Here is a 14,372-nt window from a genome sequence, read left to right on the forward strand (position 1 = left end):
ATGGATAATTGTAGAAATACGTAAGTACCTAGTTAGTTGTTTATTTATAATATGTAACGTAATGATCATGACTAAACTTTTCCTATGTATCTATATGCATGCGTTGACCGCATGGAGACATCGATGCACAATGCATGTTTACTATGCAGCAAAACACGCTGTTGATAAAGTTATCGTCGAGAAAATAAAGATGAACTACGATTAAAATATATAATATATTATTCGCAATCTATGCATCTATCCATTTACATATCTATAAATAGATGAGCCGGATTCAACTATAAATGAAAAGCCTCATAAAAAGTAGACATAGGTATTTTGTTTTAAATTTCTTTTACAAGCGACCTATAAAATTATAAGCAATACCCATTTTGCCATTTATCAACGAAAACAGTATTTTTTTAGTCTAATCTATGAGTACTTATCTACTAGTCTTTTATTTTGTACCTAATCTAAGTCTACTAGCTTTCTGACTTTGGCTTCTTACCTTACTCGATAACAAGTCTATTAAAAAATCGCATCAAAATCCGTTGTGTTATGTGTAGTTTAAAACATAGAAATGATCTATCATTAATCACTTAAAATTTACGAAATGGTTCATACATATTATGTATCCATCGTCAACCTATATTTTATTTTGCTGGTGACTTTATTTTGAGGTCGTCGGTTAAAATATATCTAAAATAATAATTGAATAAGTAATTCATATTATAAATTATATTGCTTCCAAATAATATGTAATTAATAATTTTTATTTCATTTATATCGATACTTAAATATATTACCTATATTAAGTATGTACTTACCTAACTATATAATAAAATACCAAACATAAAAATACCAAAAAAATCGTAATGATCTACATCCTTAATGTATTAAAGTTATTCTATTATAATTACTTACTGCAATGTTTGTAACTGGGTAGATCACCATCGGTGAAAGTCAACTATTCAAACCCAATACCAATCTTTATGTTAAGGCGAATGCCCGCCCTTTGTAATGACTGAATGTCTTGTAGTAATCGATGTGAAAGCAATTCGTATTCGCAGGTGTGTAATAAACAGTAAAGTTAAAACATTGCGAATAAATAAATATTTAAATAAATTTTATGTTAAAAATTTAATAGTGTGTTGCTAACTGTAAATAAAATTATGCGAAGGATTTTTTGTGAATTTTGTATCTATTTCTGTTCTATGTATTGAAATTAGTTGACAAATTCATAAATATTTATGCAGCACAGTTAAAAACACAGCCAGATTTACTGAAACATTACATAAAATGAATTGAATAAAATAATTATTAGATCAAACGTCGCCTTAAATACTAATAACAAAATAGTAACACAATAAAGAAAAAGATCGTTGAACCGTTATGTAACCGGAATGTTATAAATAACTAACTACTTATTATATAATACACAATCACAAATCGATTCTTTATTTTATTTACTGATCAGATGTTATAAAATAGGTAAATAATGTAGTTGTAAGTGTAGTTGGCTGTAGGAATGATTTCCCATTACCTAGGTATGTCAACTATTAAGTATCCTGTACCTATGTCAAGAAATTCAATTAAAAAAAACATTCTTGTATATTTTTCCAATACATTGGGGACATTTCATTAGATGTGTTCTTAAAGTTAACAGATGAAATAAATGTTCTAATAATTTTGTGAAAATAACGCGATAAATAATTGCAAAATTACTTAACAAAACATAAAACATTACGTACATATTAATGATAATACGAAATATTATAAAAAAGGAAGTCTGTTCTCAAAAAAAAAACTGCGAAAAAAAAATTGGCATTGGCGCCAATTTTGAAATAAGAACGAAGAAGCTGTATCTTCAAACGAATGTATTTTCTTTGAGTATAAGTTTATGACTATTTAATTATGCAAATATAAACGTGCGTCAGATATTAATGTATGAACATTAGTATGCTCGCCCCGAATCGCGAAGTCTCAGGAAAAAATTGAGGGCCATTGCAAGGAAAACGTCTGTAACAAACAGGAAGCTACGCACTTACTTTTATAGATTTCTAATATTATCGATTGGGCAAACAGGAATTTCCTACTAAGGTAAGATTTACAAAAATTTTAATTTGATCCTTCCTGTAAAATTATTAATCTATACTATATTTTTTATATTATAAAGCTGAAGAGGAACATTCGATCATAAACAAATTTTATTGAAGTAAAATCAATATCTTATAAAGTACCTGTAGCTACTTTTTATCTTCACACTTAATAAAATAAAAAAATGTCAATTTATTAAATTTTGTTTCATATTACGATGTAAATCCGCTTGAGAATCCTCCTGCTAATGGATTTAAATGTCAACACTAAGGGCAAAGTCGTTACTCGTTAGTAATACTTTTATTCGATTTGTTTACAAAAATAATTTCAGTTGATATTTGCGTTTCATTTTGACGCAGTTTTGATAAATAAATAAAAAAAAATTGCCTCTCCATTATGCCTATTCCATTCGGTCATGAAAAGTTGCTAATTTTTATTATAACTACGTATAATATTATAAAATTGAAGAGTTTGTTTGAACGCGCTTATCTCAAGAACTACTGGTCCGATTTGAAAAATTCTTTCGATGTTGGATAGGCTATTTATCGAGGAAGGCTAGGCTCTATATAATAACACTATGACCAACAGAAGCGGAGCCACGCGTGTGAAATCGCGGAGCGCAGCTAGTAACTACCTATGTATTTGTGAGAAAATATAGAAGACAGCAATTGAGAAGAACAAAATTAACTTTTACACATGCACCTTAATAACAGGATGACAAAGGTAAAATAAAACACAATTTAAGTATATCTGTTATTGTTGTCTTTAATATTTTCATAATACAGGCACGTAAACTGAATTTTTACAGAAAATTTTATCTTTTTTTCCCATTACAATACAAATCCAAAAAACACAATTAACATTAATCACAAATACACATACAACTTACCATTAAAATAATACTGAAAATCTCCAGCAAGAGAGAAACAAAATGAATAAATTACCGAAAACTTTATGTAAAGTTTTCGGTAATTTATTCATTTTGTTTTGCATGTGCAAAATGCGTCAAGCGACACTTCCTTTTGACCTCGAAGCGTCCGTGACACGGCCGTGACCGCTCTGACTCCGATATCGAGAATTATCGATAATGTATAAATTGCATCTGAAATATTACCACAAATAATGTTACAATTAAAATATTTATCACTATCACATAATATAAATAATTAAGGAGGAACTAGCGTTAAAAAACATACAACTGATTACAGAATCGAGAACCTCCTTTATTTTTTCAGTCGGTTGACAAAGTCATTGTCCGTTGTCTCTCTATTCCTATAAAAATGCTTTAAAAAATTCGATTCGATCGAGTTTTGGACAAAGCGAGCAAAGCAGGGGTGAAATAATTCATTGTAGGTATTTGGAAATTTAAATGCCTTTGAAAGAGCCAAGAGTTTTGTTTCAGGAATTTTTGTTGGGTTTATTATCCAGAAATAATGAATGTTATTTTATTCACCAATGTAGGTTCACCAACTTCTTACGATTTTAAATAATAGAACTAATTTCCTTATTATCGCAGCAATCTGTGAACATTATCAACAAAAAACAAACACGCGTGTGATAAATAACAATCTAACACAAGATAAATAATGCAACTTGTTATTTCCTCTGCACTTCCGTATGGCCTTATCCGATCCATGAACCAGCCCTGACTTGCAAACAAAAGCTTAACCTAAAGATAATCAATCAATCTAAAATATGTATTTATTATTTAATTCAATACTTAATAACTTGACGCTATTTTGCATCCAATATTGTTATGAAAGATTTTCGCGCCAAAACGACAATTTTTTTCATTTGAATCTGGCAAACAGGTGTAAAAAAATCGAACTTCTTGCTTTTTAATATAAATTATATACCAATTACCAAGTTATATACTTATGTAATGACAGGCCTTCCCGCCAAAACATTTTTCTTTTTTTAAACAGCTTACATTTTAAAAAGCAATTCAATGAATTTTAATTACTTGAAAGTAAGATGAGTCACGTATTTACTTCCTTTGATTATTAGAATTCGAAAGTGTACAAAAATATAATTGTGGAGACAGGATTTCGCTTGTGTGTAAATAAATTAAATTTTAATGCTTTAAAATTTAATTTCTCAAATTACTCATAGGTGTTTCCTCGCGTATCACTCAATTCAATTCGTATCGGTCTTCTAACTAATTATTAATTGCTACCTTCACATCAAGACAGTATCCAAATATTAGATACCTACCTATTATAAATTTTATGTCGTACCTATGTCTCTGACACAGATAACATAATAAGTACTTTACTATTACCTGTATCAAACATCATTTACATGAGGCCTAAATACGACCAACAAAAGTGAGAGTTGAAAAACCGGCACGTGTTTCATTTAACAAATATGTTTATCTCCGAAAATCTCTGAGGCATGTGTGTAAAAACTAAAAAGGTAGCATAACATGCAATAATGAATATACTGGCATGTTTTGACCGACATTAATAAAGACATGTAAAGACTTGGTGTACCAATGTACAGATAACTTATCTAATACTGTAACTACAAGCAATAAAAAAAAATAACCAGAATAGGATTAACTTTATTTTCAAGTGGCTTGTACAATTAGGTCAATTAAATATAAATTAATTAATCCACCATTTACATTTGAATAATTAAAACAAAAATAAACAAAGACGCAAAAAATAAACAGATTTAATCGCGAATATAACAGTTTAAACGTAAATGCTTACATACAAAAGAAAAAGACAAAGCAAGAAATTCATTATGAATCAATTTGTTGTTATAAATTAAATATGCCAAACACGGCAAAGGTCCCTTGTAATATTAGTCACTGTCATAAGGAGAAAATAGTACTTATTTCCGATTTGATAGCTAGATATCATGGTCGTCAGTTCTGAAGACAAACGTACATTTATAGAAAAACAGAAAATTATTGATTACTTTCTAAAGTCTACAGGAAAAATCACGTAACCAAATTCACGGTCATGAGGCGTATAAAATTATATTATAGAAATTTACACCACAGTACATCAAGAAGATGATCTCAAAAGATTACACAGAATAATAAATCTTGTATAATTTGAGATAATTATTCAAATAAAATTCATAAAAACAGGTCGTGTAATCAGCGGGACAAAAACTAATAAAATACAGGAGTTTCCATTCATTTGAAAATTTACAAAAACTGTATTTTTCAAGGCAATCTTATATATTATAATAATGTAGTAATCAGAAGTAATACAGCTTCCTTAATAAAAAGGTTGTTTACAAATAGTTCTTCATTAGCCTTTGTATTTCGACCCTTTATTGATTGTATGGGTAATATATAATCTGTTTTTTATCAATTTTGTCAATCATTTGAATTATATGATCATTTTGATTTAAACCGTGTTAATATGTATTTTTAATGAGTTAAAAGTTGCTATGCATCTAAACAAAATGATTCAAAATTTTAACTTGAAACAGACGTACAAAGTGCGCAAAATTCTGTAATAATAATTAGTTCCGTACCTTGTATACTGAAGCTTTCTCAAGCTTATATTCATATATATTTTTATATTCATATCAATAAACTTTTAGATCAATTTTCGAAATCTATACTCAATCCTAACCTGTACCACAGACACGACCACTGTGTCGCAAATTTTCGATATAAAAAAAACTGCCAATCGTTATATATTTAGGCCTACAAAATAGTCTCTTTGCCTAATTGATTTGTGGCAAAAGACTTTCTGACTATTGTTATTAAGTGCGTTCACTTCGTGAGGAAAATAACACTTGAAATTTTACGTAACTCCAAAAAGGTTGATTAAATAATTTGACACGGCTCAGTAAATACAAAACCAGAAACTATACGTGTCGCTAGTTTATGAAATAGCAGCAATTAATTAAAATAATACAATTTGTACATCATTACACAGTATCTAATGTAATCTATGAACAAATTATTTTTAACTCGATTATTTTCAAATTTTACATTAGTACGTTTCATTAATTTTACACTTAGTTCCTATTTCTCTAGTTACTAGTAAATAATTATTTTACACCAGAGTATTATAACCGCAAAATTTTATAATTAAAATTTAAGAGTGGTTAAGACACAAAAAGGTTTCAGGCAAGCAATTTCAGTTAAACCTAGACGTCTTATTTCATAGAAAGTTCACTTTGAAACTTCCAAAATGTCACGTATTATAAAAAAAAGAAATAAAATCAAAAACAAAACCGTTTGTATCTAGGCTACAGTCACGCAAAAATACGTAGCTGTATTATTATTTTGTATAATTTGCCTACTTTCAATGCAGTTCTCATAGTTTTCATTGATTTATTCAAAAGAAAGCGAATTGTTTTGAATATAGATGTAAAGTATCGTCATTTACTAAGAAATGGATGTAAATAAATAGGCAGAATAGAATAACAGATGCAATAAACAATCGCTACTGTTTAGTTATCTGTAGCCAAACTGAAACCTGTGACTGAAACGTACGCTACGGTAGAAATGTATTTACCTAATTATTTAGTACATAGAATAAAGATATTGGAAATAGTATTTGTTCATTCATTCGTTCATTCGTTATTCGTCGAAGTGTTTATTATTCATTCAACATGAAATCGATAAAGATTTGTTTCTCAGATTGATATGTATTATTTAAGTGCAAGGGCTGTGCCATCTTGTGGACAATTTATAATCATAATCCATAGGTTTTTATTTAGAAATGTCCCATTATACTAAAGTAAATTACTAATTAGTTAGTAATTTTAGTTGGTATTACTTACATTGTCCTATTATTTATTAATGTACTACGCTTTGTTGCGTGCAAAATATCATGTTTAGAAAGCCACTTAATTTATCAACTAAACTGCACACATTATGTATAATAATAAATAATTATATTTTAAAAGATAGTGAATAATACTAGTTAGTGAGATCAAACAGTGTTTTTTCTTCTCCATAGACACTGCTTTTCGAATCGATTGCAAATGTTAAAAATACTGTTAAATATGTTATGAGGATTCAAAAGTGCTTCTAGAAGAAGTCGGAATTAAATAATTAATATAATATGTAAAATGTAAATGTTTCAGTTTGAGTTTTTTATTCATAGATTCATCGAAACTTCAAAATTCAAAAACATTTGAATTTCATGGAAGTCTGGACAGCCTGAAATCCATACTAATATTATAAATGCGAAAGTAACTCTGTCTGTCTGTCTGTTACTCAATCACGCCTACTGAACCAATTTGCATGAAATTTGGTACCTATAGAGATATTTTGATAACCGAGAAAGGACATTAGGACTACTTTTTACCCCAGGAAATAGGATAATTTTTATCCCGGAAACCCTACGGGGACGGGAACCATGCGGGTTTTTCTTTGACTGCGCGAGCGAAGCCGCGGGCGGAAAGCTAGTTCAAAATAAATAGATAGGTATGCAGGAAATAATGCAATTATATGAATAAAGTTGACTGAATATTGTACATTTCGCGTAAATACACAATAATATATTCCAATACATACGGTTCACACATTCTAAAGATTATAATCTCGCACGATAGATTATAATGTAAAGGTGTTTACAATTTTACAGTGACGCACGGACAAAGTAATAGGTTTTGTATGTATCTACATAAACCTTTTACGATAATCTAAGTCATATGTACCTATCCACATACTAAACTTATTAGGTAAACGGAGTGTAAGTACATAATATTATGTACCTATATATGGGTACTATAGTAACCCTTATTTCTAATTAATATGCTTCAATGGTTCAATTAATAGTGTTTTTATGATTCTTCATATTATAATCGACTCCTTAAACTCGATTTTACACGGAAAATTCAAACTTTGTACACTTATCAGGGATCGATGACAAATATCTAAATAAATAAATAAATATTTCTGGACAATTTTCACACGCGGCACGATCTGATTCCATACTAAGCTTTTGTTTGTTTGAAAGCGCTAATTTTGGGAACTACTTGTCAGATTTGAAAAATTCTTTCGGTGTTAGATAGCTCATTTGTCGAGAAAGGCTAGGCTATAATATCATCTCGCTGAGACCAACAGGAGCGGAGCTATGCGGGTGAAACCGCTTAGCACAGCTAGTGAGTTTATGAACAGTGTTCTTTTTATGCTATTGCATAGCTTCTATCGCGGGCCTGGAGAGCGGGGACCGAATCCAGAAATTGCGTAACGAAAAACCTCACGCTCCCCACTCCGACAGGCACAGAGGTGTGGCTTGAAGGCATGCTATGCAATAGCTTTACCGCGGCAGTCCCCGAGTGCCACGAGTATATTTTTAACTATAGTTGTAGATACATCTATGCGATATCTATATCAGCTACTATCTTCTAAGTACCAAAAAATCGAGTGGTAATTCGTGACAGACCCTGAAGTACACTTAATGACCTGCAGTTAATCAAACAGTATCATGTCAAGGTCCCTTTGCTCACGAATATATTAGGCAAATAAAAATCTATAGTGTCCATAAATTAACTTTGATAACAGTTGTCAGTTATTATCAGCAATTATGCCACTGATAAATATGACTAATGTTAGAATTGGGTTTTAGTGTGAGAAAAATTTTGTAATATTTTTCAATACAGTGCACATAGCAGGATTACTCCCATATGAATCATTTTAATACGTAGAATGTAACTCAAGATTTATGTAACCTTATATTACTTTGCTGATTCAAACACAAATTATAGGGAAAATAATGAACAGCAAATACACCTATAATTATCATTTCATGAATTTAATTACTGTGAGTTCCGGAGAATTTGTGTGCAAAAAAGATTTTCACACAAATCCTCGGCTGCTAATATTAAAAATATTTAGAATTATCTTTAAATTTTTCCTGAAAAATCAAATAATAAATGGTCCAGAAAAGAATCGTCAAAAGTATTAAAGTGAATAAATTCTGAACAATTAGGATTAATTTTTAAACATTAAAAAAGCAACATAGTACTATCTGCTTCGCTTTCACCACATCAAGACTTAATTATTGTTTAATGTAAGTTTTAAAATGTAGATAGTTTAAATTTAAATTAAATATATAATTTGTGCATTATAATCAATGTATGTATATGCACCTAACTACAACAATTTATAACTAGCTGTGCCCCGCGGATTTACCCGCGTTGATTTGCTCCTCTTAGTCTTAGCGATAAGATATATTATAGCCTATAGCCATCCTCGATAAATGGGCTTAAATTTTTAAAATCGGACCAGTCGTTCCTGAGATTAGCAAGTACAAACAAACAAACTCTTCAGCTTTATAATATTAAGTATACCTAGATAAGTAAGTACATTATTTATAATTTATCTTACCTATCGCATAAAATGTATAAATGGTTGAAATAATTTAAAATTCAACTCAGTTATCAGATTGTGGCACAAAAGAACTAAAGATTAATTACAAAGAATTGTAACCTCATAAATATTCATTTAAATTGTTTTTAAATTAATTAATTCTGTAATATAATAGCTAGTAGTCTTACAAAATATCTTAATTGGTGAAATCAATCAACCCTAATAAACTTTATTTCTATCTATACAATATACATGCATGCATATCATATGCATAAAATCCTACTAATATTATAAATGCGAAAGATTGTGAGGATTTGTGTGTTTGTTACTCTTTCACGCAAATACTACAGAACCGATTATAATGAAATTTAACACACATATAGAGGGTTACTTGGATTAACACATAGGATATGTTTTATCCCGGAAATCACACGGGAATGGGAACTATGCGGGTTTTTCTTTCAAAACGCGGGCGAAACCGCGGGCGGAAAGCTAGCATAAAAATAAGTGTATCAATCGAAAAACCAGTGTCTATGAATGATTATTTATTATTAAATATAAGAAATGCTCATAAATAAATTCTAAATACAATATTTATTCAATAAATAAAGAATAGAAAATAGAATTGTTATAAGTTACTCAATATTCATAAATAATAATTCAAAAATGAATATACAATTTACGTGTATACCAATATTTATAGCGCTTATTTTGTATACAAAATTAGCGTAATTGCACACTTAGGTTGTTAAATATTGATTAATAATAAAATTAAAATTTATGACTTTTATATGCATTGTGTGTATTTGATACTATATAAACTAATTATTATTGAATTACTTAATAATAAATATGTACTTATAACTTTTTTTTGCAAAATTAGATTTTTTTAATTTTTTATTTTGTTTCTTTTAATAAATACTAGGTAGGTACCGGTAATGATTCGACATAAATATTGCATACACATTATTTTCCCAATTTTTAACAAATATAGATAGGTGTTTAATTTGCTTACTATGTAAATAATGGCGTTTTAATGCACATGAAAGTGTAAGCTATATCAATAACAAGTGTAACATGACTTATGACCACTCCTTAGTTTAATCAGTTAAGAAATTTTGTCATCGAGATCAGTCAAGGCGAACGTGGGTCGAAAGAGCCACTTTCCAATAGCAAGGTCAATAAAAAAACAACTCTCAAAAAACTTATTTATTTTACAATAGTTGAGAGGAGGCTGCACGCAAGAAGCACCAGAAATCAAATTGTGCTAAAGCCAATTTACATAAAAAACCCTCCTCAAAAAAGATAATAAATAAAAAAGCGTAAATAGCAGAAAGTATAACATCCGTTACGTTCACTCGCAATTCGTATCGAATGTTACAACTTTCCCTTACCATTACATAACTACATATAAAATCACAACAAAACTTATAACATTACAAAAAATATTAAATGAAAGTATCATGATGGCGCGACTGACTTAAATAATGACTTATTTTAATGGACGGTTGTTCATTGCGCTTTGTGGCCACCAATAAACCGATTCAGACGGCACAACGCTTATCTTTACAACATATTATGTAAATGCGCATTCATTACTCGCAACAGTTTACGAAATGCTGCGCCGGTCTACTTCCCTGCATCTTACATTCCCAATAGAGCCTACCATCTCTTGGATGTCGACTTTGTTTATTTGGTTTTTTGTGCTCACAACTCTGACATACATGGATGAAAAACTCGTCCACAGCGCGCGTCCTATCCGCAATAAATACGCGGTAATAAATACTAATAAATTAAAAATTATAATTAATCTTAAATAAACATGAGCTTCGATCACAATCGTCGAAAATCGACGTAGGTAACTCTTCACAAATACATTTATGTTATACTTAAAACTAACACGCGAACGAGAATAACTTCCTGTTGAGCCTAGTGGGCAAAACGTGAAAGGTAGAGTTATCCATCGTGATTAGAAAGGTGTCACGGTTGGCGGGCGCTTTCTAGCGCGAGTATAACGCGAGGTCCGAGATTCTACGTTGGCGAGTGGCGGCGTGGAATCCTCTCGTGCCGTCTGGAACTACAGGAGTGCGGGGCTCAAATCGTGGAGTACAGGATAGCCTCCTCCCACCGCCGCATTCCGTTCCTGACAGCGAGCATCCTGATAACCTTCTAGCCAACCACCCTTCAGCGCTGCTCGTACTCCCAGTGCTAGCCTGAGACGCACGTCTCGAACCACAGAAGAAAGATACTCCCGAATCAGAACTGTGGCTGCATGTCGATTGCCGGCGAGGCACCCACGTCTGAATTTCTGGGGATCGTGGCGTGAAAAATCCGCTAGAATTCCTTCTATAAAACGGTGCAGCGTATCTATATTCGAATTCAGGTTCCGACCCACTACAGCAGGAAGAATATTCACATTCATGACGCCTGGGCGCCGGTCGACGCACCGGGGTCTTCCTCTTTGGTTCCCGCGGAACTCCATTCAATTCATACACTTTCATGCCCTCTTCTTCCGAGCTCTGAAGTTTAAGCGCGCCTCTAGCTGCTTCAGACTCAGTAAACTCCACCAAAGCACATACACAATTCACCAGACTGGGATTCTTGTTGAGGAACTGTCGAACATCAGCTGGCACTGGATTTCCGGGACGTAAGACTCTAACTAATGCAATTTCACCACAACTTGCAAATAACCTTGACACATTTTCCACTGTGGGACGATCTATGGGCATTCTGACAGCTACTACAGTCCGTGATGGCGTAGTCTCATCATACGCCGGAAGAGGATCGATCCGGCGTAATTTTGTTCCTGCTTCATTTATTTCCAATTTAGTTGACCTCTTTAAAGCTTCAGCAACCACTCGCCAATCCTTTGTCAGATGTTTGACGCGTTTGAAGCTCGATATCAACTTTAGGGATACGTATCCTTCCTTGTTCCGCCGCACATGCTTTAACAAGAAGGCATCCTTAGTAATATTGGCATCCGAAAAATAAAATTCCACTTGGGAGGCAATACGGTTAGCTAGTTCTTCGTCGGGTGGTGTGTAAGGGGGTTCCTGTGTATCGGGGGCTACTTCGCAGCCAGAATCTTTGCCGCCACCGGAGCCGGCTTCTGAAGCGGAGTCTGAAAGATCGGCATTTTCATCAGTGGATGGACGGCGGTCGGTAGCGATGCCTTCGTCGGGCTCAGGCACGCCCTGGCTGGGAGGTGTTCCCTCCATCTCTGTAGCGCGTGGAAGTACCACTATTGCATTAGAGGAGCGTGTGACTCACTCGATAGCGCGTATCGGACTGCGGGCGCGCGGCGCGGTGTCGCCTCTTTTATAATATCGGAGGGATGTACGGTAAAAGGCGCACGGAAACCAGAAGTGAGATGACATTGCAGACTACGCGACGCGTGCATTAATTACTTAACATGTGTTGGCGATTTGGATCGCGTTCGACGCCGCCAAAGAGTTTGTTTTGTTGAATAACCGAGGTCTGACGCACCTGAGACTCTAATATTTATAAACATAAACACGCGAATTGAGATCATTAGCCGAATATGCGCACGAATATCGTGCAATTGTGAAGAGATATTTAATGAGATCTCGATTCTAGATGCGTTATCGTTAACCCAAAGCGTAACTCATCGAGATGTTCAGATAGAATTGATAATTTCTATTGCAATACTAAAAAATGTACAGTTTGATAACTCGACCATTTATCCTTAATTTGTTTTCTGCTTCACATTTTATCATTTGATTAATTTACATTAATTAACCATTTCGTTACTTCCGATGTATTTTTATCTTGTAACTTGTTTCACAATCCTCTACTTTATATTATTATCGACTATTTTTCAACATTAGCAAATTCTAAGCTTTTTGTGGGCATATTTTAAAACTCTATCATAAATATCTAATTGCTAAGTTTATACAACAGAAATACATTACTAGAACATTTGAATGAATGAATGAATGAATGAATGAAAAATTCTTTATTGCACACAAAAATACAAGATTACAAAAAATAATGATACAAGTTATAATATATGTACAGAGGGCGGTGTTATCGCTGTAAGCGATTTCTGTCAGACAACCCGAAAAACCATAAGGATTACATATTTTATGGTGGTGGTGCATTACATTTGCACAACATTTGTATGGAATAATGAAATTGCAGAATATTATAGACAATCCAATTCAAGAGCTATGAGATCATAGCAACAATTCAGTTGTACATCCAACAATTTGTATGAAGTGATTGTTCGCTTTGACAATCAGGCAATTAAAGTTTTTGTACACCTGTTTAAAACCTGATTACATGCATTATTTAACACGTCATTGTGAACGCTTTAAGGCAAGTCTTTAATTTCTAAATACAAATCAAAGGTAAGAGATTACTTATCTACATTTAAAAAGATGATTACTGGACATATCATGAAAAAGTGATCTAAATGTGTAAGTAAGGTGATATCTTGGTGATATCATATTTTAAGGTAGATAGATATATATATTTGAGTACTATTTATAAAAATATTTTGTCTATAAAGTTATTTAAATAATTAACGAAGGTATTCTAATTATAAACATAATGTAGAAACATGCTAGAAATTCTGAATTACCATTAAAACGATTATTATTTTATACATTTTTAAAGAAAAGAAAAAAATCGATCACGAGGCGAGATTCGAATTCTTAATTTGTTGAAATGAAACAAAATTGATTTGATTTAATAATTATTTACGTAATTTACTGTACCTGATTGTTTATAGCTTTAATTAATTATTACACAGATTGCTAAATTGATTTATTGACTGATATTGGTGTCAATTGTAATTATTGACATCTCAGTTAAATCCATATTTTATGATTACGGGCGCTAATTAAACTAAAGATACCAACAATCTTACTTTCTATTTGAAAATCTACAATTTTGTTTCATTCCTTACCATTATGTACATTATTATAAAAATGCAATTCACTTCTATTCTTTTCAAAATTATTTTTGATCCTGTCCA

General features: G+C 31.8%; 1 protein-coding gene across 1 annotated transcript; it reads right to left on the reverse strand.

Moving 5' to 3' along the window:
• Window positions 1–10,567: 10,567 nt before the first annotated feature.
• LOC123703212 (la-related protein 6) lies at window positions 10,568–12,676 on the reverse strand. Its single transcript, XM_045651140.1, has one exon. The coding sequence runs from the start codon at window positions 12,589–12,591 to the stop codon at window positions 11,374–11,376; it is 1,218 nt and encodes a 405-aa protein (XP_045507096.1). The 5' UTR covers window positions 12,592–12,676; the 3' UTR covers window positions 10,568–11,373.
• Between the last annotated feature and the right edge of the window lie 1,696 nt (window positions 12,677–14,372).

Source organism: Colias croceus, chromosome 25, assembly GCF_905220415.1.
Source record: "Colias croceus chromosome 25, ilColCroc2.1".
Classification (NCBI taxonomy): domain Eukaryota; kingdom Metazoa; phylum Arthropoda; class Insecta; order Lepidoptera; family Pieridae; genus Colias; species Colias croceus.

Bases quoted from the DNA above. Each gene is read 5' to 3' on its own strand.
- LOC123703212 (XM_045651140.1), bottom strand. From the start codon at position 12,591: ATGGAGGGAACACCTCCCAGCCAGGGCGTGCCTGAGCCCGACGAAGGC.